The 26,225-nt window shown below is 43.2% G+C and overlaps 2 protein-coding genes across 10 annotated transcripts in view; one reads left to right on the top strand and one right to left on the bottom strand.

The window, feature by feature from the left end:
* AVEN (apoptosis and caspase activation inhibitor) overlaps window positions 1–22,906 on the top strand; it is a 184,285-nt gene extending 161,379 nt beyond the window's left edge. For 8 of the 9 annotated variants that reach the window (XM_084844807.1, XM_084844861.1, XM_084844879.1 and 5 more), the window contains 2 exons: window positions 135–492; window positions 22,416–22,906. In XM_084844807.1, coding sequence (XP_084700933.1) covers window positions 135–492; window positions 22,416–22,534 — 477 coding nt within the window. In that variant the 3' untranslated portion in view covers window positions 22,535–22,906. The other variant, XM_084844816.1, reaches the window with a different exon arrangement.
* An 83-nt stretch (window positions 22,907–22,989) lies between these two features.
* The window catches only part of RYR3 (ryanodine receptor 3), a 593,263-nt gene continuing 590,027 nt past the window's right edge, over window positions 22,990–26,225 (bottom strand). Inside the window, exons 102-105 of the mRNA XM_084844796.1 lie at window positions 25,973–26,037; window positions 25,739–25,839; window positions 24,838–24,889; window positions 22,990–23,920 (exon numbers count right to left, since the gene is read on the bottom strand). Coding sequence (XP_084700922.1) covers window positions 23,825–23,920; window positions 24,838–24,889; window positions 25,739–25,839; window positions 25,973–26,037 — 314 coding nt within the window. The 3' untranslated portion in view covers window positions 22,990–23,824. The remainder of the gene's footprint in view (window positions 23,921–24,837; window positions 24,890–25,738; window positions 25,840–25,972; window positions 26,038–26,225) is intronic.

Below are 26,225 nucleotides of genomic sequence, written 5' to 3'. Positions count from 1 at the left end.
AGTACTGCATGTTATATATTTAATTGTTTAATAATTGCTTTTTTCTATCTTAAGCAAAACTTCTATTTGAGTTACTGAGAGGTTTGTTGATAGCATTCACCTTTGCACAACTTTCTGTTCTCTCATTATCGTAGGATGCGACACCTATAGCACTCCCTCAGATTAAATTGAAAAGTAATGAAGTTCCCAAGGGAAGCAGTGGTCCATTACAGCAGCCCATGGGGCAAAGTACAGTTGCATCAACCCCTTATCCTGCTGAAGACTCTACTACCCACTTAATGCTGCCAAATAAAGATGGAATTGGAATTTCTTCAGAGGCCCTTCAGAAAAGCCCTTCAGTTTCACACCAAGAAAAAGATCATTTAGATGAAGACCTTGATCTACTTCTGAAATTAGATGCCCCTGTTAATCCTGAAAATAACTTTGCATTGGAAATGATGTCCCACAATACAGCTTCTAGGGATGAGTTGAAAATGCCTTGTGAAGAAAATGGTAAGCATTGCTTCCCCTCCCCCCCATTTTTAATCTTTTTTTTATTGTACTTGTTTGCAGTGGTGCTCTAGTTCAGTCAAACTGGAACTTTGACCAACTGCCTTTACCTCCACAGCTATTACTGTAGCACATGGCATTAACTGGGATAGCACTTCAGACAAGTCTACTATAAGCTGATCTGGGGGAAAGCTGACAGGAGCTGGGAAGCATCCGGTTCAGGTCAAATCATCCTAAAGGGGTGAAAATGAAAATGTTTTTGATTCCTTCTACATTTGGGCAAATAGGCCAGGAATACATGGTAGAACATAATAGCCCATCAAAGGGGCCAACGTCCCATAGCAAAAGATGCACACGCCAGAGGCATCTTGGGAGGGATACTGTGTACAGGTGTTTTTATGCAAATGCTAGAAGCCTCTGAGCCAAAATGGGAGAATTAGAGTGCTTGATTTTAAAAGAAAACCTGGATATAGTGGGCATTACAGAAACCTGGTGGAGCAGAGAGAGCAAGTGGGATATGGTCATCTCTGGATATAAACTCTATAGGAAGGGCAGGGAAGGACGTACTGAGGGAGGTGTTGCCCTGTACATCAAAGAGGGCATAGTGTCAAGTGGACTAGAACACCTAAAAGGGGTAGGCTCTTCCATAGAAGCACTGTGGTAACAATACCAGGCTGTGGTGACAATACCAGTTAGTGCTAGGAACATGCTATCATCTCCCAGACCAGATTGCTCAGAGTGACCTGGAGATGGAAAATGAAATCGGAGGCCTCCAAACAAGGAAGTGTTGTAATAATGGGTGACTTCAATTAGTCCCACATTGATTGGATAAACACATGTTCCAGCCACGACAAAGAGGTTAAATTTCTCAATTCCCTAAACAATTGTGCCCTCGAACAGTTGGTCATGGAACCAACCAGAGGGGAGGCGACCTTGGATTTAATCCTAAGTGGTGTCGCCCAGGACCTAATACGAGATGTAAATGTTGTTGAACCACTTGGAAACAGCAATCACAGTGCTATCAGATTGTATATATATATTTAAGTGGAAAATTGCCCAGGAAGTCCAACACAGTCACATTTGACTTCAAAAGAGGAAAGTTCTCTAAAATGAGGGAACTGATGAAAAGGAAGTTAAAAGGGGGAGTCAAGAGGATTAAATCCCTTCAAAATGCTTGGAGATTACTCAAAACCACAATAATAGAAGCTCAGCTAAAATGTATACCACAGGTTAGGAAAGGTAGCACCAAGTCCAAGAGCTTGCTGGCATGATTAACAAGCAGTGTTAAGGAAGCTATTAGAGAAAAGAGAGCTTCCTTCAGAAAATGGAAGTCTTGCCCAAGTGAGGAAAACAAAAGGGAGCACAAGCTTGCACAAAGGCAATGCAAGCAGAAATCAGAGATGCAAAAAAGCATTTTGAAGAGCATATTGCTAACTATATCAAGGCCAACAGGAAAGAATTCTTTAAATATATGAGAAACAGAAAACCAGCTAGGGAGGCAGTTGGACCATTGGATGGTAATGGAGTTGAAGGAGTGCTGAAGGAGGACAAGGAGATTGCAGAGAAGCTGAATGAATTATTTTCATCCGTCTTCACTGCAGAAGATATAGGATAGATACCTGTGCCTGAACTGATGTTTTCAGGAAGGGAGTCTGAGGAACTGAGGCAAATAGTGACAACAAAAGATGAAGTTCTCAACCTTATTGATAAATTGAAAGCAAATAAATCACCAGGCCCAGTTATTATCCATCCTAGAATTCTCAAAAAACTCAAATATGAAATTGCTGATCTTCTAACTATAATATACAATATATCCCTAAAATCAGCCTCTCTACCAGAGGACTGGAAGATGGACAATGTAAAACCAATTTTTTAAAAGGGATCCAGGGGGGATTCAGGAACTTACAGGCCGGTTAGCTTAATATCTTTTCCCGGTAAATTGGTTGAAGGCATTATTAAAAATAAAAATAGTAAGCAAATAGAAGAACAAGCTCTGCTGAAAAAGAATCAACACGGCTTTTGCAAAGGTAAGTCCTGACTCACTAACCTTTTAGAGTTCTTTGAGAGTGTCAATAAACATGTAGACAAGTGTGATCCTGAGCAAACGTAGCAGTCATGGAATCAGAAGACAGGCCTTTTATGGATCAGTAACTGGTTAAAGAACAGAAAGAAAAGAGTAGGAATAAATGGTAAATTCTCCCAATATAGGGAAGTAAATAGTGGGGACCCACAGGGATCTGTATTGATACCAATGCTTTTCAACCCATTCATAAATGGTCTGGCATTAGGAGCGAGCAGTGAAGTAGCCAAGTTTGCAGATGACACCAGATTATTTAAGGTGAATTAAAACAAAAAGGGATTGTGAAGAGCTCGAAAACAATATCTCCAAACTGGGAGAATGGGCATCTAAATGGCAACTGTGTTTCAGTGTAAGCAAGTGTAAAGTGATGCATGTTGGGGTAAAAAATCCCAACTTTAAGTATAGCCTGATGGGATCTGAGCTAGCGGTGACTGACTAGGAAAGAGATCGTGGGGTTGTGGTGGACAGCTAGTTGAAAATGTCAACCTAGTGTGTGACTGCTGTAAAAAAGTCAAACTCCATGTTAGGCATAATTAGAAAAAGAAGGAAGGACTTCTTCACACAGTGCATAGTTAAACTATGGAATTCGCTATCACAAGATGTAGTGATAGCCACCAATTTGGATGGCTTTAAAAGACGGTTGGACAAATTCCTGGAGGAAAAGGCTATCAATGGCTACTAGTCCTGATGTCCAAGACCAGAGGCAGTGAGCCTATGTACACCAGTTGCTGGGGAACATGGGTGGGAAGGTGCTGTTGCGCTGATGCCGTGCTTGAGCGTTCCTAGCCGACAGCTGGTTGGCCACTGTTCACAGTGTTGGACTAGATGACCCCTTGGTCTGATCCAGCATGGCTCTTCTTATGTTCTTATGATCTGATATGGATCATCTTGCTTAACATGTTGAAAAATCGAAAATGTTCTTCTGCATGCAGCTAACACTCATGAGCCAAATTTTATGCATAAGCATAGAATTTGAACATGGATCTTTCAATTAAAAGAGGAAGGACACCTGCCTTCATTTGAAACTGGTCCATAATAACATGGCAGAGAGGGTGGTTTTCCCTAAAGCTATTCTTCAAAATATGTACTTATGCCATTGTTGTTGTTCAGTCGTTAAGTCGTGTCCGACTCTTCGTGACCCCATGGACCATAGCACGCCAGGCCTTCCTGTCCTCCACTCTCTCCTGGAGTGTGCTCAAGTTCATGTTCATTGCATCGGTGATGCTATCTAGCCATCTCATCCTCTGCCATCCCCTTCTCCTTTTGCCTTCAATCTTTCCCAGCATCAGGGTCTTTTCCAGGGAGTATTCTCTTCACATTAGGTGGCCAAAATATTTGCGCTTCAGCATCTCTCCTTCCAATGAGCAATCAGGGTTGATTTCCTTTAGGATGGACTGCTTTGACCTCCTTGCAGTCCAGGGGACTCGTAAGAGTCTTCTCCAGCACTACAGTTCGAAAGCATCAATTCTTCGGCGCTCAGCCTTCCTTATAGTCCAGCTCTCACAGCCATACATTACTACTGGGAAAACCATAGCTTTGATTATACGCACCTTTGTCGGCAAGGTGATGTCTCTGCTTCTTACTATGCTGTCTAGGTTTGCCATAGCTTTCCTCCCAAGGAGCAAGCTTTTAATTTCATGGCTACAGTCACCGTCTGCAGTGATCTTGGAGCCCAAGAAAGTAAAATCTGTCACTGCTTCCATTTCTTCCCCTTCTATATGCCAGGAAGTGATGGGGCCAGATGCCATGATCTTCGTTTTTTTAATGTTGAGTTTCAAACCAGCTTTTGCACTCTCCTCTTTCACCCTCAACAAGAGGCTCTTGAGATCCTCTTCACTTTCTGCCATTAGGGTGGCATCGTCTGCGTATCTGAGATTGTTGATAATTCTCCCGGCAATCTTAATTCCGACCTGAGATTCATCCAACCCGGCGTTTCTCACGATGTGCTCTGCATATAAGTTAAATAAGCATGGCAACAGTATACAGCCTTGTCGTACTCTTTTCCCAATTTTGAACCAATCGGTTGTTCCATATCCGGTTCTTACTATTGCTTCTTGACCCTCCTACAGGTTTCTCAGGAGACAGGTAAGGTGGTCTGGTACTTCCATCTCTTTCAGAATTTGCCACAGTTTGTTGTGATCCACACAATCAAAGGCTTTAGCATAGTCAGTGAAGCAGAAATAGATGTTTTTCTGGAATTCTCATGATCCAGCGAATGTTGGCGATTTGATCTCTAGTTCCTCTGCCTCTTCGAAACCCCGCTTGTACTTCCAGTAGTTCTTGGTTCACATGCTGCTGAAGTCTAGCTTGTAGGATTTTGAGCATCACCTTGCTGGCATGTGAAATGAGCGCAATTGTACGGTAGTTTGAACACTCTTTGGCATTGCCCTTCTTTGGAATTGGAATGTAAACTGACCTTTTCCAGTCTTGTGGCCACTGTTGAGTGTTCCAAATTTGTTGGCATATTGAATGCAGCACTTTAACAGCATCATCTTTTAGGATTTTAAATAGCTCAGCTGGAAGACTGTCATCTCTGCTAGCTTTGTTGTTAGTAATGCTTCCTAAGGCCCACTTGACTTCACTCTCGAGGATGTCCGGCTCAAGTTCAGTGACCGCACTATCATGGCTATCAGGGACATTCAGATCTTTTCTGTATAGTTCTTCTGTGTATTCTTTCCACCTCTTCTTAATCTCATCTGCTTCAGTTAGGTCCCTGCCTTCTTTGTCCTTTATCATGCCCGTCTTTGCACAAAACGTTCCCTTGAGATCTCCGATGTTGTTGAAAAGATCTCTAGTCTTTCCCATTCTATTGTTTTCATGATTTCTTTGCATTGTTCATTTAAGAAGGCCTTCTTGTCTCTCCTTGCTATTCTCTGGAACTCTGCATTCAGTTGGATATATCTTCCCCTTTCTCCCTTGATTTTCACTTCCCTTCTTTCCTCAGCTACTTGTAAAGCCTCATCAGACAGCCACTTGGCTTTCTTGCATTTCTTTTTCTTTGGGATGGATTGAGTTGCTTCCTCCTGAACAATGTTACGGACCTCCATCCATAGTTCCTCAGGCACTCTGTCTATCAGGTCTAATCCCTTAAATCTATTCCTCACTTCCACTGTATATTCATAAGGGATATGATTTAGGTCATACCTGAACGGTTTAGTGGTTTTCCTTACATTCTTCAATTTAAGCCAAAATTTTGCGATAAGAAGCTCACGATCTGAGCCACAGTCAGCTCCAGGCCTTGTTTTTACTGACTGTATAGAGCGTCTCCATCTTTGGCTGCAAAGGACATAATCAATCTGATTTTGATATTGACCATCTGATGATGTCCATGTGTATAGTCGCCTCTTGTGCTGTTGGAAAAGAGTGTTTGCTATGATCAGCATGTTCTCTTGGCAAAACTCTATTAGCCTTTGTCCTGCTTCATTTTGTACACCAAGGCCATGCTTGCCTGTTATGCCGGTGATTTCTTGACTTCCTACTTTAGCATTCCAATCCCCTATGATGAAGAGGACATCTTTTTTGGGTGTTACTTCTAGAAGGTGTTGTAGGTCTTCATAGAACCAATCAACCTCAGCTTCTTCGGCCTCAGTGGTTGGGGCATAGACTTGCATTACTGTGATGTTGAATGGTTTGCCTTGGATTCATACTGAGATCATTCTCTCATTTTTGAGATTGTGCCCCAGTACTGCTTTTCCCACCCTTTTGTTGTCTATGAGTGCTATCCCATTTCTTCTAAGGGATTCTTGCCCACAGTAGTAGATATGATGGTCACCTGAATTAAATTCGCCCATGCTTGTCCATTTTAGTTTGCTGATTCCCAAGATGTCAATGTTCAATCTTGCCATCTCATGTTTGACCACCTCCAGCTTACCTTGATTCATTGATCTTGCATTCCAGGTTCCTAAACAATATTGTTCTTTACAGCATCGGACTTTCTTTTCACCACCAGGCACATCCACAGCTGAGTGTCCTTTCGGCTTTGGCCCAGCCGCTTCACTCTTTCTGGCGCTACTTGGAAATTCCCTCTGCTCTTCCCCAATAGTATATTGGACACCTGCCGACCTGAGGGGCTCATCTTCCGGCGTCGTATCTTTTAGCCTTGTGATACGTTCCCTGGGGTTTTCTTGGCAAGACTACTGGAGTGGGTTGCCATTTCCTTCTCCAGTGGACCACATTTTGTCAGAACTCTCCACCGTGACCTGTCCGTCTTGGGTGGCCCTGCACGGCATAGCTTATGGCTTCACTGAGTTATGCAAGCCCCTTCGCCACAACAAGGCAGTGATCCATGAAGGGGACTTATGTCATAGCCACATTCAAAAAGCATGCTGATAAGATATAGAGACCATTTTAAAATGAGGCAATAAAACAAGGCTTGGTCTTGAGGGTCAGCATTGACTAAAACTGCATAACTACATCACACAAAAGAGGTAACCTTGATTACTGACTCGTGAGCTCCAGGTGTTAAATTCCATGGCTGAGGCTGTGTCTGCACCAGCACTCTTGTCACAAATCATTTCACTCTGGTCCATCATTGTCCAGAAATTATCTTTGCACATTTCCTGTGTGTATATGCCTTTTTTAATTCTCCTGCTAAATTGCATTGTCAGGGATTCTTCTTTATTCTTCTTCTTAATTTCATGTCAATTTGCCTAATTCTCCCTGTGCACCCATACCCACTTAATAAATTTGATAAAATGTACCATAAAAAAGTGAGAGCGTATGGAAGATTAGCCACATGAATGGCAGGGGGTTATGAAGTAGCCATGATTTAAGTTTAAGTAGCAGACAAAATTAGCTGGGTAATATCTGCTTAGACTGAATATATGATGGTTGAAAGGGACACATGCTTGTTTGCTGAGCACACATTTTCAGAACTTTGTACCTTTTTTTAGTGGGGTAGGTGGTATTGTAGGAGAAAAGCAGCGTAGAGTACAAATGGAAACCACTACTCAAGGAAATGTCAGAAGTATATAAAACAAAAAAGGACAGGTTGCTACCTGTAACTGTGGTTCTTCGAGTGGTTATCTGTGCATTCACACACATGGGCTCTGCACCTGCATGGAGCCTTGATTCAGGAAACTTGTATAACTGAGGAAGTTTGGCAGGAACCCTTCCTTCACCATCCCAGTATGCATGTTCCTAGCAGGTTCCCACTTATTCCCTCAGTTCCTTGAGACCGACATTGTAGCCTTGGAACCGAGAAGAAATACCTTCAGCACCCAATATCAAACTCAAGTATGACACCCAAGAGGGGATGGCGGGTGGGTTGTGTGAATGCACAGATGAGCACTCAAAGAACCACAGATATAGGTAGCAACCTGGCTTTCTTCTTCATGGTCTCTGCATCACACATATCAGCAAGTAGCAAGCTAACTTACAAGGTGGTGGATTGGTGTCCTATTACAATACAGAAGAAAGGATGGCACCACCAAAAGTACAGTCAGCTCTAGCCTGAACATCCAGTCTGTAATGTCTAATAAAGATAGGTGTTGTCAATCATGTTGCAGCGTGGCACAGTTCAGGGACGGCAACCCCTCTGTCATATGTGACCAGCGTTGCTACCACATGAATAGAGTGAGCTCGGACTGGGGCAGACATTCAAGTCTAGCCAGCTCATACTATAGTTCAATAGTCATTACAACCCAGGATGCAAGGCGCTGAGGTGAAAGCGGCTGACCCTTACGTTTGCCTCCATAACAGACAAACAGGCGAGGTGAGAGTCAGAATTGTTCAGTCATCATCTTATAGAAGGTTAAAGCGCAATGCACATCAAGCATGTGCAAGGTCGACTCTAGAGGTGTAGCCGGGGAATTAAACAACGCAGGCAGAATAATGCCTCAGTTTAAATGAAAATCTGACGTGACTTTTGGCAAGAAGGTGGGGTCAGGTCTTAGGACCACCTTATCTTTGTGAAAAGTGAGGTACGGCTGGTCTACTCTGACCTGGTGTTCGCATGTTACTGCCACCAAAAATGCCACTTTCCAAGAAAGGAGGTGTAGATCTGTAGTCACCAGTGGCTCAGAGGGATTGGATGAAAGTGCTTTAAGCACTACGGAGAGGCTCCAGCTTGATAACATGGAATGAACTGGTGCTGCTAGATTCCTGATCCCCTTCAGGAATCCCTTCACTGTCAGATATGAGAAGACAGAAACCATCAATGGGAGGGTGAAAAGCAGAAATAGCAGACAAACTCTTAATGATGACAATTTGAGTCTTTTCTTGTAGAGGGAGAGGAGAAATTGGAGTATTTGGTGCAGGGAGCACCAGAGCAAGTGAAAACACTGAGTGTAAACAAAGGCAGAAAAAGCAGTCAATTTCCTTGCGTACAAACACTGTGTAGAGGGCTTACGAGCAGTATCGAGGATTTTCAGTATTGTTGCTGGGACCGGTTCAGTCTCTATCACCCAATCCTCCATGCTGTCAAGTGGAGAGTTGCTAGGTCTGGGTGTTGGATTAGGCTGTTCTCCCTGGTGAGAGGGGACGGATGCCACAGAAGACAACGGTTCTGACCTTGCACCATCCTGAGCAGTGGGGCAAACCACAGTTGGCGGGGTCACCACAGACTTATGAGGATGCATTCAGTACCATCTGTCTCAATTTTTGCCAGAACCCTGGTGATCAGCAGGATCGGGGGGAAAGGTAGAACAATGTTCCTGTTCATTTGAGAACAAAAGTGTCTCCCCATGAACCTGCACTGTGACCTGCTCGGCTGCAGACATTCTAGCACATAACGTCCCAAGTGGTGAATACGTCCACACGTGGCATGCCCCAGCTCTAAAACAGAGCTGATCTTTCCAACTCCCACTCATGGGAGGTAAGCCTGGTACGGTTGAGCTGGTCCACCAGAACATTGTCCACGCCAGCAACATGAACTGCGACCAGTCCAATCAGATGAAGTGAACATCACTGGAAGATCTCTAGCGTTAGAACAAGGAGTGGGAGCAATCTTGTACCCCTTCTTTGTTAGGTATGTGATGACCTTTGTATTGTCCAAGGTGACCTGGACCAATCTGCCCACTAGGTCCAGCTCAAATACCTGTATGGACTTTTTCACTGCTCTGAGCTCTAGGAGATTGATACGTTTACTGAACTCCATGGTTGACCATTGTCCATGGACCATGAAGCCCGAACAATGAGCTCCCCATCCCAAGAGAGACGCATCCATAGTTACAACTTGGGATAGCGAGGGTTGAAGGAAGGGTATGCACTTCGATAGGTTGGCTGGCACCATCCATCATTATAAGAAGTCCCAGATGTCCTGTGGGAGCCGCAACTTGGTCTGATGGGCGTCCAGCTCAGTATCGAAGTTATGTATGAGCCAGTTCTGCAGAGGCCTCGTATTCAACCGAGCATAGTTGATCACAGCTGTTGTTGTAGCCATAAAGCCTAATAAACGTTGGGTTTTGAGTGCTAAGGTGGACTTGCAAGAGTTTAGCTCCTCTGCCAGCAACATTAGCACTTCCATTCGGTCCCGAGGGAGGAACGCCCTGCCCGAGCAGGAGTCTAGCAGCGCTCCAGTGAGCTGCAGAATTTGTGTAGGCTGTGGGTGAGATTATTTGAGACTGAGGCATAGTCCCAGATTCTGAAGGAGATTGCAGGTCAGCTTTATCGACCAAAGGAGACAATCCTGTGTTGATGCCACCTACAGCCAATTTTCGATACAGGGGTACACCTCGACATTCGATGAGGAGAACAGACCACTGCCATGCACTTGGTGAGTGCTCTTGGTACGGTGGCAAGGCTGAAGGGTAGTACCTGGAATAGGTAGGCATCGGAACCGATAGTTGCTATCAGAGGTAATGTTGGTACAAGTCCTCTATGGCAATGTGAAAATATTCATCCTTGAGGTCGATAGAGACAAACCAATCTCTTTGAGTGAGAAGGGGGGGGGGGGATAGTAGCCAGAGAAACCATGAAGAACTCCTTGAGTGAAATGTACAGGTTCAGTTCTCAGAAGTTGAGGATTGGCCAGAGCCTTCTGTCTTTCTTCAGTACCGTGAAGTACCTGGAATAGAACCCATACATCATGAAGATATGAACATGGAACAGGCACGATGGCTCTCTTCCTGAGAAGTGTGTTGACCTCCATTTCCTGTTCTCTATCAGAGAACAGGAAATGGAGCCATGACTTTCACAGTACCGAGTGGAGGAAGGTCATCGAACTCGATTCTGTAGCCCCTCCACACAATGGAAAGAACCTTGGAGTCCACTGTGATGTTGCACCATGCCAAATGATAAGAGGAAAGAAGAATTCCAAAGATAGGAAGGTGGGCAGAGGGACAAAGAAGAAAAGGGTTTGAGTCAAAGGAGCGGCTTATTTCTGTTGTCAATTTTGTGGCAGTAACTACAAAACTTGGAAGTCAAGAAAGACTTGCTCGACACCACCGGCTGAGAATCCTGCTGCTGCAACGATGCTGGTTGTTGGGGCTGGTATCTGGTGGCAGAGCCTTGGAACCAGCGTCATTGTTGGGGTGGCTGCTGGGGCATGAGCCCCATGCGGTGCACCGTGGTATGGGCCTTTTGTACTGAGTCTAATGCATTGTCAGTCTTTGCATTAAACAGGCCCTGACCAGTGAAGAGCAGATCTTCATTGTGGGCTCTAGTTTCCTGGAGAAGACCAGCTGACCTCAACCAAGTATGATGGCACAGGGCCATGGAACCGACGAGGACTTTTGAGTCGCAATCAACTTGATGGCGAGACATGTTGATTTGTTGTCTTGATAACTTCATCATCTTAGGTTGAAAGAGGCGGGCCAGTTCCTTCTTGTCATCCGGAAGATGCTTAAAGAGGTAGCTAACCTTGTCCCATAGAAGCAGCTCGTACCCTGATATAGCTGCCTGATAATTTGAGATCTTTAGGCCTGTCACTATGGAGAAATGTAACTTCCTCCCAAGTAAATCAAGGTGTCTGCCTTCTTTATCAGTCAGAGAAGAATGTGCCTTCCATGATTTCCTTCGCACCACCTAGACAAACTTCGAATTTGAAGCAGGGTGTTTAAATAAGTATTCAGCATTAGCTTCCTGGACATGATACATCCCTTCCAAATGCTTAGACATTGGTGGCATAGTGGAGGGAGCCTTCCAGGATTGTTTAATAGTTTCTTCCAATGCTGGAAGGAGTGGTACAGCTTAAGTCAGGATAGTTCTGCATTCACCGCATCAAAAACTGGATCCTGCGCTATGGAAGTCACTTGCTGGGTTTCCAAGCCCAGGGACTGTGCAATTCTCAAAACCTGATTAGAAAATTGTCCAGGGTCCTCTGATGGCAAGATAGTGTCATTCAACCCAATAACAGCATCAGGTGAAGAATAGCCTTCCATACTGGAGAGTGGGAATTCTCCCAGTGGAGCCTGAAGTGGAGCTTGTTTATCGCCTTCCTTGTGAGGAAGCAACGAAACGTCATCAGTAATGGTTTGTGGTAGTGGCTGTAGTGTGGCTGTCAGTTGCCCAGGAGGCGGGTTGGCCAGCAGTTGAGTTGTTTGCCACTGCTGTGGAGCAGGAAGTGCACTCTGAGGGAGCACGCAAAAAACTTCTTCCTGATCTGTAGATGATGGGAGCCAACGGTATCGACTTGCTTCCCAGTATGGAGGGTTATGATGGCGAGGAGGGTAGTAGAGACCGTATGGGTCATCACGGTATTCAGCCCAATCATAGTGCCTCCTGTATCAGACATCCCAAGCCAAACATCTGTCCCAGTCATAGAATGGTGATCTATGGCTCCACTCATAAAAAGTAGGGGGAAGATCTCTGTTAAATGAAATAACGAAGTAGAGTGAATCTGGAGACACAGGAGCAGGGCTCACCATATGCAGTGAGAATAGCATCGGTGGAACAGGAGGTACAAGAGACCGTGTTCGATCCCAAGGTATTGGAGGAGCAGTGGGAGATGTGGCTGGTACTGGAGGTCACTGTCAATCCCAAGATGCTAGAGCTGAATCAGGGAGTGCAGTATGAAGTGAAGAACGCACTCAATCCTGAGTTGAGGTGCTGGGAGACGTGGCCTGCATGGGTGGGGGGGTCGCTGTCAATCCTGAGATGCCGGGGCAGGATCAGGGAGCGTGGTAGGAACCAAAGGACGCTCTTGATCCTGAGTAAAGTCATCCAACTTTTTAGAAGTCTTTTTTTTTTCTTTTTAGGTTCAGAAGAAGACAGACTTTCCTGTTGAGAAGCTTTAACCTTCTTGTTTAGTTCTTAGCCAGTGCAGATGTCAAAGACTGGCCCGGAGTGGGAGGATCTTGTGTACTTAGAGGAGTATGACATTGAGGGGAAGACATCCCTGACACTGGATCAGGCTCCTGCATGGCAAGCAAATCTCCTGGTGGGGAGGTTGGCTTCTCCACCACCCCCTTTGGTTCCTCCACCGCTTCCAACACTTCTTACCACAGAGCGGCTTTCAGCTGGTCCGAGCAATTTCATCTTGCCCGCTTTGATAAGCTTGGACAAGCCTCAACAACTGGCCTTCTCTGAGGGAAAAAGGCAAAGAGAATTCCGTCAGTTAGCAGTAACTTGCCTCCACGATGGACACACTTCCTAAATGGCGCCCTAAGGGCCATACACCTCTGAAAGCCATTGCAAGTTCAGGAAAAACAAATATATATAAAAACAACGCAGAAGAGTAAAGATAGAAAACTTCGATAGAAAGAAAGAAGGAATGAAGAATAAAACCTCAGCTTTCAAAATGCTTTCAGAATGAACTAAATGCAGGAGAAGTTACCTCACAAGACTACCACAGTGGTGGTCGAAAAAGAACTGAGAGAATAAGTGGGAACCTGCTAGGGACATGAGCACTGGGACAGCCAAAATTCCTTAGCTATAGAAGTTTCCCAAATTGAGGCTCCATGCAGGCGCAGAGCCCATATGTGTGATGCACAGATACCATTTGAAGAACTGGTGGTCTGGATACATGTCACAATAATCTTTCCGTCTTTTAAATTGCTACCCAACATTTTTTGGCACTTTAGCATTATAATACTAATATTGTCTAATGTGAAGGAAAAAAGCACTTAACAAAAACAGAGCTAATAAGTTGTGAGAACCAGACTTAAAAAGTGAGCTTTGAGTGAATTTTACCAACTATTGTCAAATTTCATGTCACATTTTTAAGCTGAACATTCCAGTCTCTTCACAGATATGTTCATCCTTCTGTGTAAATGCTTGCATTCCTACAGACACATAACAATGTACTCACACACTTTGTATGTGCTTCCTTGTCTTCACTGGGATGCCAGCCTCTCACCCCCTATTTCATTTATATCAACCATAGGATTATTATTCAGTACTTGAATTTGCCAGGTCTGGCAAAATTGCTTGATTGCCCCATCCAAACTCAATTCCATTCCCCCAAATCTTCTCATCCAAATTCAAGTCCTCTGGTTCTGCCATATGGGATCTTTCTCTCCCCCTCTCTGGGTTGAAACTTTATTCCTATTATCATCCCTCAGTTTGTGACTTGTCTTTGGAAGTTTGCAGACATCTGGTATTGGCCATCAGCCAGGCAAGAAATGCAGTGGAATTCAACAATTTAGGAATTTTTGGAATACTCAGAACCTCTTTCTAAAAGAGGTTCATACTGTCCTTTAAAAGGGGGACATTAAGCTCTCGTTCTGTTATTTGTGACAAAGGCATCCATCTCATCCTCAGTTTCTGGTGGGGTCAATAAATTCTTCACTCACAAAAAGTCCCATATAATTTTGCTGGTGAGCACTTTTTACTCTTCTTGACAATAGGTATTTGGTATAAGCATTTACAGTTCTATCCACCCACAACATTGCAAATTCCTTGCTGATCATCAGAAGCCATTGTTTTCAGTACCACATTTTCCTTTTGGCCTTTCCACTGCCCCAAGCAGAACTATATGGCTACGATAGGACATCAAGAAATTTAACTTCTTTGTTGTGACTGGAACATGCATTTATCCAGTCAGTGTGGGAGTAATTGAGGTCACCCATTATAACAACAGTTCCTCATTTCGCGACCTCCCTGGTATCTGTAACTTTGAGATCCCAAGCGATGGAGGAAACTTCTCTAAAATGAGGGAACTGGTGAAAAGGAAGTTGAAAGGCGGAGTCAGGGGGGTTAAATCCCTTCAAAATGTTTGGAGGTTCCTCAAAACCACAGTAATAGAAGCTCAGCTAAAATGTATACCACAGGTTAGCAAAGGTAGCACCAAGTCCAAGAGGTCACTGGCATGGTTAACAAGCAGTATCAAGGAAGCTATTAGAGAAAAGAAGGCTTCCTTCAGAAAATGAAAGCCTTGCCCAAGTGAGGAAAACAAAAGGGAGCACAAGCTTGCACAAAGGTGACGCAAGCAGACAATAAGAGATGCAAAAAAGCATTTTGAAGAGCATATCGCTAACAATATCAAGGCCAACAATAAATACTTCTTAAAAGATATCAGAAGCAGGAAACCAGCTGGGGAGGCAGTTGAACTGTTGGATGACAGTGAGTTAAAGGAGGACAAAAGGAGGACAGGGAGATTGAGGATAAGCTGAATGAATTATTTTCATCTGTCTTCACTGCAGAAGATTTCGGACAGATACCCTTGCCTGAACTAACGTTTACAGGAAGGGAGTCAGGAATTGAGGGAAATAGTGGTGAGAAAAGATGAAATTCTCAACCTTATTGATAAATTGAAAGCAAACAAATCTCTGATGGTATCCATCCAGGAGTTCTCAAAGAACTCAAATATGAAAATGCTGATCTTCTAACCAAAATATGCAACATGTCCCTAAGATCAGCCTCTGTAGCAGAGGACTTGATGATGGCCAATCTAACACCAGTTTTTAAAACAGGATCCGGGGGGATCTGGGAAATTACAGGTTGGTCAGCTTAACATGTGTTCCGGATAAATTGGTTGAAAGCATTATTAAAGATAAAATTAGTAAGCATATATAGAAGGACAAGGCCTGCTGAAAAAGAATCACCATGGCTTCTGCAAAGGTAAGCCCTATCTCACTAACCTGTTATAGTTCTCTGGGAGTTTCAGTAGACATGTAGACAGGGGTGATCCAGTAAACATTGTTTACTTGGACTTCCAAAAGGCTTTTGACAAAGTCCCTCACCAAAGACTCCTGAACAAACTTAACAGTCATGGAATGAGAGGAGAGGCCCTCTTATGGATCAGTAACTGGTTAAAGAACAGAAAGTAGAGAGTAGAAATAAATGGTAAATTCTCCCAATATAGGAAAGTAAATAGTGGGGACCCACAGGGATCTGTATTGGTATCAATGCTTTTCAACTCATTCATAAATGGTATGGCATTAGGAGTGAACAGTGAAGTGGCCAAATTTGCCAGTGACACCAAATTATTTAAGGTGGTTAAAACAAAAAGTGATTGTGAAGTGCTCGAAAACCATCTTGAAAACTGGGAGAATGGGCATCCATATGACAAATGTGGTTCAGTGTAAGCAAGTGTAAAGTGATGCACGTTGGGGCAAAAAATTCCCCCAAATCTCATAACCTGGTGGGATCTGAGCTAGAGGTGACTGACCAGGAAAGAGATCTTGGGGTTGTGGTGGACAGCTTGATGAAAATGTCAAGCCACTGTGTGGCCACTGTAAAAAAAAAAAAGGCAAACTCCGTGTTAGGCATAATTAGAAAAGGAATTGAGAATGAAACTGCCAATATCATACTGCCCTTATACAAATCTATGGTATGACCACACTTTAAATACTGTGTACAATTCTGGTCTCCACACCTAAACAAGGGTATTGTGGTGCTGGAAAAAGTGCAGAAAAGAGCAACTACAATGATCAAGGTGCTGGAGCATCTCCCCTATGGGGGAAGGTTACAACAGCTGGGATTGTTTAGCTTGGGAAAAAATGAGGGTAAGGGGAGGCATGATAGAGGTGTACAAAACTATGCTTGGTGTGGAGAATGTGGATAGGGAGACTTTTTTCTCCCTCTCACATAATACTAGAACCCGAGGTCATCCACAAAGCTGATTGGTGGTAGATTCAGGACAGATAAAAGGAAGTACTTCTTCACGCAGCACATAGTTAAACTATGGAATTCGCTACCACAAGATGTGATGGCCACCAACCTGGATGGCTTTTAAACAGGGTTGGACAGATTCCTGAAGAAGACTATCAATGGTGGCTAGGCTTGAGGGCTATGTGCTACCTCCAGTACCAGAGGCGGTATGCCTAAGTCCCCCAGTTGCTGGGAAACATGGGCGGGATATGATAGCTGCATACATACATCACAGAGGTATAATCATTTCCCCTTATATTAACGATTGACATCTTGTGGCAAACTCACAGATTTGCTCGTCTTGCAACCTTAAGACTCCTGACACGTCTCAGTCTCTCATCTCTGGCCATGCATTTGTGCAATTCTGGACTCCTTATGAAATTGCATCTACCTTCATTGGTACACTGGTGATGCCATCATGTCCCTCATTTGCACACCCTGCCACATTCCCCTTCATCTGGCCCTTATGATTGAATTCACGTGTGGCCCCATGACCAAACAATGTTGGAGATTCAGTTGGCCTCCCTTCAGATACCAACTCTGTAGCTGGGATCCATTTTGGTGAGCACTCCACCTCAAAACAGCCAGTTGACACTGTTGCTGCTTCCTAAGGTCCCTGAACTGTTGCTGTCCCTGAACTGGTGGCCTCATCTTTGTTCAAAGGGGAACCATTCGCTTTCACCAAACTAGAACTGACAGCCACCATAACACCTCCCTGTGGGTTTGGGGGGACATTGCCACTCTCAGTGGGAAATAGTTGTCTCCCAAACAGGAGATCACAAAAATTACCTAGAGCAGGGGTAGGCAACCTGGCACCCTCCATAATTCCTAATCATTGTCCATGCTGGCTTAGGTTTATGGGAGGTGTAGTCCAAAACAGCTGGAGAGCACCAGGTTGCCTACCTCTGATCAAGAGTGATGTGATTAAAGTCCATCAAACACTATCCTGTCTTTCCCTCCTTGGGGCTCTGTAGTACAGATTGCCACAGACAGCACGGTACATGAATAAATAAGGGATCATGGGATTGTGTATTCTCTGCTGCCTGGCTATTTCCATCTGGGACTTTTGCATTGTCCACAACATCTGTCCAGTGGCAAACCCTCTTGCAGGGATGAGCAGTGTCCTCACCAACTCCCTCTGTCAGGCTCATGCTGTGGTTTGGAAATAGAGCTTTGATGTACACTGTCTCCACCCCCATCTTCAGGCACTGGGGGTTTCCCACACTGAATCTATTTGCCACACTGAGGAATGCAAAGTTCCCAAGTTCTGCAGTTCTGCCATCAACTGCTCTAGGGAATAGGTTTCTAATCTCTTGGCATGGCACTGCTATTTTACCTGTTTCCTCCATTCCTCATCTTCCACACTTTCCTGAAAGCAAAAGACAGTAATCAAATAGTACATTGTTTCTCAAGTCACTTTTGATTGGACATTTCTGCACTCTGTTAATCTGACTTGTTTTTAATCAGCCAAAATTTGGGAAACAAGCATTTAGCATTGCGTTTTGAAATCAGAAGAGTCAAGTTACAACATAAATATCACAAACATCTTAGGAAAAACATCATTCGAATAATTTCCCCGTATGCCCCTGGCAACGTTGTTGCATATGTTTGCTATTTCCACTTTCTGATGAAGTGGTAAAACTGCAAGACTTCGCTTTTCAATCCATCATCCAAGTCTTCAGAGTAAAAGAAGACACAGTTGTTTACTGATACTTCATATGGTTTCTGAACAGGATTGCATTCTGTGAGGCTTGTAAAAGAGTATAAAAAGTTCTCATAGCACTTCTGATTGTCTTTATGAGCTGGTTGGTAATAACACGAAACATTTCAACTTCAAACATCTTTCCAGGTGAAAGGCAAAGTACAGCATGCAAATTTTTATCAGGATATTTCTTCTGTTGTACTTATTTTCCACCTACGCTATAATCTTTTACCATCATTTCACTTCAGGTGTCTTCTTCATAGGTTTCATGTTTATTCCTTTGATCAGAAACAAACTCATGAAGTGAAGGCATCAATTGACTTCCATGAAACAAGTCCAAGTTTCTGGAATGCCACCCAGCCCACCTCTGGATGCAAAATCTCTCTCTCACACACATGCTTTTTGTGCATATGAGCAGTAAATGGAACATAAGAGCCCTGCTGGATCCGACCAAGGGTCCATCTAGTCCAGCAGTCTGTTCACACAGTGGCCAACCAGCTGTCCACAGTAAACCCATAAGTAGGACATGAGTGCATCAGCACCCTCCTGCCCATGTTCCCTAGCAACTGGTGTACATAGGCATATTGCTAGCCATCAGGACTAGTAGCCGTTGATAGGCTTCTCCAGGAATTTCTCCAACCCCCTTTTCAAGCCATCCAAATTGGTGGCCATCAGTACATCTTGTGGAAGTGAATTCCATAGCTTAACTGTGTGCTGCATGAAGAAGTCCTTCCTTTTATCTGTCCTGAAGCTCCCACCAATCAGATTCATGGGGTGACCCTGGGTTCTAGTATTATGAGAGAGGGAGAAAAATTTATCCCTAACCACTTTCTTCACACCATGCATAATTTTATACACCTCTATCATGTTTTCCGTTACTCTCATTTATAAGCTAAACAGTCCCAGATGTTGTAACCTTTCCTTGTAGAGGAATTGCTCCAGCCCCTTGATCATTTTAGTTGCCCTTTTCAGCACTTTTCCCAAATATCCTTTTTAGGTGAGGTGACCAGAACTGTATACACTATTCCAGGGCAGTATGTATTGGCAGTTTTATTTATACAGATCCATGTGGGACCCCACTATTTATATCCCTCCATTGGAAAAATTTACCATTTATTCCTACTTTCTGCTTTCTGTTCTTTAACCAGTTACTGATCCATAAGAGGATCTCTCCTGTTATACCATGACTGCTAAGTTTGCTCAAGAGTCTTTGGTGAAGGACTTTAGCAAAGGCCTTTTGGAAGTCCAAGTAAATAGTGTCTACTGGATCACCCCTGTCCACATGTTTATTGACACTCTCAAAGAATTCTAAAAGGTTAATGAGGCATGATTTACCTTTGCAGCCATGTTCATTCTTTTTCAGCAGGGCTTGCTTACTAATTTTATTTTTTATAATGCTTTCAACCAATTTACGTGGAACAGATGTTAAGCTAACTGGCCTGTAGTTTTCCAGATCCGTCCTGGATCCCTTTTAAAAAATTGGCGTTATATTAGTCATTCTCCAGCCCTCTGGTACAGAGGCTAACCTTAGGGACTTGTTATATATTTTTGTTACAATCTGCAATTTCACATTTCAGTTCTTTAAGAACTCCAGGATCAATACCTCTGGGCCCAGTGATTTATTAACTTCAGTTTATCAGTAAGGTTGAGAAATTCATATTTTCTCCCCACTAATTGCCTCAGTTCCTGAGACTCCCTTCCTAAAAACATCAGTTCAGGCACAGGTAGGTGCCTTATATCTTCTGCAGTGAAGACCCTGTTCCCATTTGGACAATCAGAAACATTTTCATCTTCATCCCCTAGGGATGATTGAACCCAAAACTGAATGCTTCCCAGCTGCTGGTGACTTTCCCCCATGTTCAGTTTAAAAGCTGCTCTGCCACCTTTTTCTGTTACACACTAGCTGCCTAGTTCCATTTTGGTTCAAGTGGAGCTTTGCTTGTCCCAAAATGTTCCCCAGTACCTAACAAATCTGGAACCCTCCTTTCTACACTACCGTCTCATCCATGCATTTGAGACTCCTCAGCTTTGCCTGACTTGCTGGCCATGCACATGGAACAGGTATTATTTCAGAGAAAGCTGCCTTGGTGGTCCTGGATTTCAACCTCCTACCTAGCAGCCTAAATTTGGCTTCCAGGTCCTCATGACTACATCCTCGGCACAAGAGGGTATTTGTTCATCTTCAGAAGAATGGGTCCCTTCTAAGGGATCATTTCCGTCTTCCTCAGAATTATGCCCTCCTTCCCTAAGACCCCCATACTTCACAGCAGCACAGGACCCAGGGATCGAGACACTGCTATTAGGTCTCCAAAGGTGTCATCCACCAACCTCTCTGCCTCTCTCAGCTTCTCCAGTTCAGCAACCTTGGCTTCAACGGAACAAACTTATACCAAGCATATATCCATGACTTCTGTCCAGCTGGCAGATAAGTAATACATGTGGCACTCAGTACAATACACTGGATAGCTCCCACATCTCTGCTATGAAGGTTTTCTACCTTCATAGCTGTTTTTAAATTAATTTTATTGTTATTGGGTTTACCTGGAAAACTAAGTTATTTACTAGGAGGAGGTGGGGAATTTCTTTATAGAGTTTTTAATAGTTGTTTGTTTATAATTTCTAGTAGAAAGAAGGGAAAGGAGCAATCCTATGCAGATAGGTGGCCACCTCTGAACTCGGAGATGACTACCTATCCAATGCATGGTGGAAGGAGCGTGGAGGGGGTCGTCTCCTCTGTGCTCCAGCCACCCTGCATTTGTGGCTAGATAGCCGATTTGAGCTGTCTAGCTGCAGGATGTCAGAGCGCGGGGTGGGGAGGCCGGACAACACATAGGAAGTGTCGTACCGGGACTTCCACACTCCCTGCCCCCGGGAAAGCCCCCTTTTGGCCCGCTCTGTGCTGCTCTTACGAGCACGGAGCCTGGGGACGCTCCATGCCGCCTATGAGGTGGCGGGGGGAGGGTGTGGGGAGGCGGTTCTCTGGGAACTGACCTTGGAACACAGGCTCCGAGGACTGTTCCCAGAAACCAACCAATAATAGCCATAGGACAGCCCCCAAAGAGTCTGTTGCTCTGGCCTCCTCACCCTGCTGCTAAATTTGCATGGGTGCTTAACTCACTTGTGTGCTGATGCTTTGTCACTGGGGCTGAGACACTTTGTCACTAGGGCTCTTCGCACTCGTAAAGCTGGCTGCCTAGCAAGCCTGCCTCCCTATATAGCTCTGGCTAGCTTGCCCCAACTGCTAATGCAGCCAATCTGATTAAAGGGCCTCCTTTAAAAAGCAAGGGTGCCTGTGGCTCAACTTTCCAGAGAATGGAAACCTAGGTCAGTTGAGTCCCCTGGGAGCGGAGATTTTCTATTCAGGGGAGAAGGCAATAGTCAGTGGAGGGGACAACAGATGTACAGATGATTTGGGAAGGGGTGTGGTTAGGTCTGCCTAGGAATACAAAGGGCTGAGGGGCTGATAATGGGTACCTGGTTTAGGAAGGGATGTGGTTTGCAAGGGGCTGATTCCCTCCCCCCCCCTTTTTTTTTTGTCCCACAGAAAGCAGCCTGATATCAGGTCAGACTAGCTTTGTCCATCTAGCCCAGCAGTACTTACTGTGGTGGAAGTGGCTGTCCACAGTCTCAGAGGAGGTCTTTCCGAACATCCTACTACTTGATCCTTTTTAATTAGAGATGCCAGGGATTGGACCAGGAACCTTCTACAATGAAAGCATGTGGTCTACCACTGAGCTGTGGTTCCTGCCCCGCATTGTGCCTGGCACAGCAAGGAGTTTGCCCAACTGAGAGGCTTCCTGTGGTAGATTCTCTCCTCATGGGTGAAGAGCCCACAAAGCCCATGTATGAACACCTGTCATTGTTCTATAACCTCTGTTTCTTTGGTGCAGTACATTAAATTGGGTGGAGGCTCTCTTTATATATGTCAGAGTAACCTCCCTTTCCAGTAGGAAGACTGTTTTCTTCCTTTTTTTGTCTTCTGGAAGATCCTAGCTCACAGCTTATAACTGACTGCTTTTGGAACTCAGCCATCCATTCCTCCCTCAGAGGCTAGAATTTAGAGAATCTGCTTCCTAAGGCTCTTAGGCATGTCAGTACTGGAGTTTGTCAGCTTTCCTTGCCTTTTCATTCCCAGAGGGGTTACTATTTCATTTTCTTCCTTTTTTTTGTCAGACCTTTTAAAACTGGATGGAACTGAAGACATTTGCTCAGCATTGCAACAGCAGGAAGTTAGATCCAAAAATATTACTGAGGAGGAGCTTGAAGACTGGTTAGACAGCATGATCTCCTAATGCCTGCATTTTGTTTGTCATGCAAGTAACTAAAGAATAAATTAACTTGACATTAGCTAGGTATAAAATATCTATTTACAAATATTTACTTAAGTAACCGCTTCATCTTGATTTTTAAGTATATTTCTAACTTTGTTTGTATTGACACATTGAAACAACAAATCTGAATACCCTCCAGATAAGATGGGTGATGCAGAATTCTTTGCATCAGAATGTAATGATGCTCATTTGAAATTCTTTGTAGAAGAATTTAAAATGTTTCAAAGGTGGCTTAGGCTGCAAGCGATATGGACAATGGAACAATTTTGGTTCCTTTTGTTCGAGAACTTATTGCTCAGAATTGCAAAATAAATAGTGCTATAGTAAATGCAACTGTGTGTTAATGATGTAGTTTGTGATGTGACTTCTCATACATTCCTAACACAAAGAAATCCAACAACATGAAGGTTTGTTTTGTAAATTCTTTATTGCAGTGGGTACTTTTATTTGAAAGAAAAATGCATAAACATAGCAACTTTACCACTAGTTTACCATAAAGCATTATTTTTATTTGGCCTACAATTTAATTTTGTAAGGTTCCGAGACAGTATTTTTTTAATCAGCCGCATCTAACAAGCTGTTTTGGAACAAGTATGTGACTAACCTTCAAGTATTTCATACATTAAGACAGGAAAGCAACACAACTAATTAACAAAAATGTCAATCTAAAAGGCCAACATTTAAAAAAAAGTTTGCATAGCTATGTCTGCAAAGATTTAAGGCACTTAATTAGGATTTAGGGACAATAAAGGTTTCAAAAGTTTTCAGCACTGAAGACTTCAAAACTTTCTACCTTTCATGAAGAAATGGCATGGGGGCTGTCAATATTTCAAGGCTGGTTGAAATCACGTTTAATATAACATGATTCAATAATTGAGGCATTGTCACCTGACATTCAAATTCTTAAGTTGCAGATGTAACAAAATATTATATAGCCCTTTCAACTATGCTATTTCCTATTTTATAAAGGATTGGGTTAAAGATAAATAATTTCTGAACTAGAATATTGAATTGTAATGTTTAAGCATTTTAGTCCTTTTCCAAAAAGAAAACTGAAATCCAAACAATATAAAGTCTGTTTCCGCTAGGTGCAAAAAGCCCAGCTGAATCATCAAAACAATTAAGCAAACTACTTTAGTGTATGGAAAGGTTAAACATATTTAATATCTATATTATGCCATTAAATAGTAAGAATTTGATTTTTGTTTAGATCTTGTAAGTTTGAGTGCAATAGCTTTTTTGTTGATACGTTTATCCAAGTTGATCTTCATACTGTTTACGAAAGCAATCTCCAGCTGGGAAAAAATCCCAGCATCTTTCTTGATACATTTTCCATACATATGACTCCTGAAAGTATGAAACACACACACATTTTTAAAAAGATTATCTGTGGAGAAAAGTCTGTTTGTCTGATACAGTATCCATTCCAGGGTCAACACGACTATGTTTAATTTACATAAGCAACTCCTGTTAAATTTATTCAAGAGCAATGGCAGATCTTCCCCCCACCCAAAAAGGGGTGTGCCAGTGGGTGGGGAGGATGTGGATTCACAAGCATCTCCATTCCCACTCCCACCCTCAGGAAGCTAGGAGAGCTAGAACAGGCCTCTAAGCCCATCCATCTCAAAATGCATTTAAGAAGGACTGGAGCCTGAAAAGGCCCTGTCATTCCTCCTGCCCTGCCAGGCAAGGCCTAAAGTAGATGGAGGGCTCTGAGATTGTTGTCCTCCATCCAACAGTCCTGTTGGATGGCATTCTTAGTGTATGTTACGCTAGTTCAGTTGAGTTCTGTTGAAAATAGCCATTATAAACTGGCTAATTTTTTTTTGATAGAGAAGTTACTTGAGTGCCACATACTGCACATAGTGAAGAGTATAAAAACAACTTGCATATTTGTAGCTTTGGTGGAATTTAAAATGTCTGAGAAGTGTTTTAAATTCTCATTTGACAACATTATTTTGAACTTAAAATCTTTTGCTGAGTTAAGGGTTTGATCAGACACCTCATCTTTGGCTCACATGAGTTGTACTAGCATTCCCCAATTGCTTGTTTGAGTGTGCAGATGAAACGTGGATCAAGACCAGACAATTTGTGCCAAGGCATGATTTGCCTTGTGCTGAGATTTGCACACTGCCATCACAGGACAGCCCTTCCTTATCCTCTCCTAAATTTACCCCTGTCTGGATGGATGACCCCATTTTGCTGCCTTACTGATAGGCACAGTTCAAGTTCACTATTAGACGCAGTAATAATTTTATGCTTACCTGCCCAGTGTGCTCAGTTTCATCCTTATTAATGAGATACATCAGAAAGAACCTGGAACAAGAATATGAAACTACACATGGTGTTTTAACTGTAGAGTCCTGTTTCCGTTTCTTGAGAAAGCAAAAATGATTTCAGTGTAAGAAAGATCTTTGAAGTAACTAAAGAAGAAATGTTTTGTGGTTCTTTTGCTGGGGCCCTAGACCTGGTTCACTACTGAATTTTTCACCATCTTTTAATATTTGTAAAAGTACTTAAAGAATATTAGACATGTATAAAGGTAAAACTAAACAGATCAATGTCCAGAGACTTACAATCCAAAGAGAGTTGACATAAGCACACACAAGAGGAAAAACAAATAATTCATGGGTAAATGAAACGCATTTACTGAACAAATATCCAAAGCCCTGCCAACTTGCTGCAGCCAGGGCAGAGTGGTGATGGTTTTCTATTTTTTCCCCTTTGTTTTTTTCCTCTTTTCCTCTCCCATTGGCTGCAGTTTCAGATGGTGTAGTTTCAGAGCCTGTTTGGGGGTATGTTGCAGGAACAAGGGGGCGGCCTCCCCTGGCATGCCCCACTTCAGCCTCCTTTGCTGGCAGAACACCACTGATGAGACAGTGGCAGCAGTGGAGCTTTCTGCCACCACATCAGAGGAACCTCCATCAGTAGACATGGCATCCCAATGGTGGGCTCCTGAGCTGCCCACCTGGAAGCATAGGATTGCTCCCTAAAGCTGCTATCCTGTACATACTTATCTGGGAGTAAGTCCCGTTGAACTCAGTAAGATTTTTGTCTGAGTAGGAATATATATAATTGCACTGTAAGACTGGACTAACAAAATCTCACTGCTAAAAATCTTTTAAAATACATTTTTATTACTAATACAGATGGGCGTATACTCACAGGTAGTTGGCCAAGTTGTGCTCTTGTAAAGTATGCATTTCAAACCCATGGGGAGTCGTGTCAAAATAGTCATTACCAATTCCACAAATAAAACATTTGGTCTAGAAACAAAATAGACATTTAAGTCAAATATATTCTACACTGTGAATTAATCTAGATTCTTATCAGTAATTACTTCACTTCTTACATTTAGACATGTATTGAAAACAAAAATCAATATAGGCTTGTTAATACCTCCATATCTTCTTTGACTTGCTCTTGTTGGTCTCTTAATTCACCAAAGGCATCAATAATCAGACCTATTATTTGAGTGGAATGGAAGCAGAAGGATAAAGAAATCCACATTTGGGGGGGGGACCTCAAAAAACACTTTGCACCATTTATATTCTTCAGTATTAGAAAAGTATACTTTAAAATACATATCTCTTCTTTTCAAATGGTGCATTTCTTAAAGGTGTGTGAAGGAGGCAAGGCTCATAACATGGCT

The sequence above is a fragment of the Heloderma suspectum genome, chromosome 1, assembly GCF_057233095.1.
Source record: "Heloderma suspectum isolate Gila_16-S chromosome 1, 16-S_ref, whole genome shotgun sequence".
NCBI classification, from domain to species: domain Eukaryota; kingdom Metazoa; phylum Chordata; class Lepidosauria; order Squamata; family Helodermatidae; genus Heloderma; species Heloderma suspectum.
This window is presented reverse-complemented; position numbering and strand designations above follow the sequence as displayed.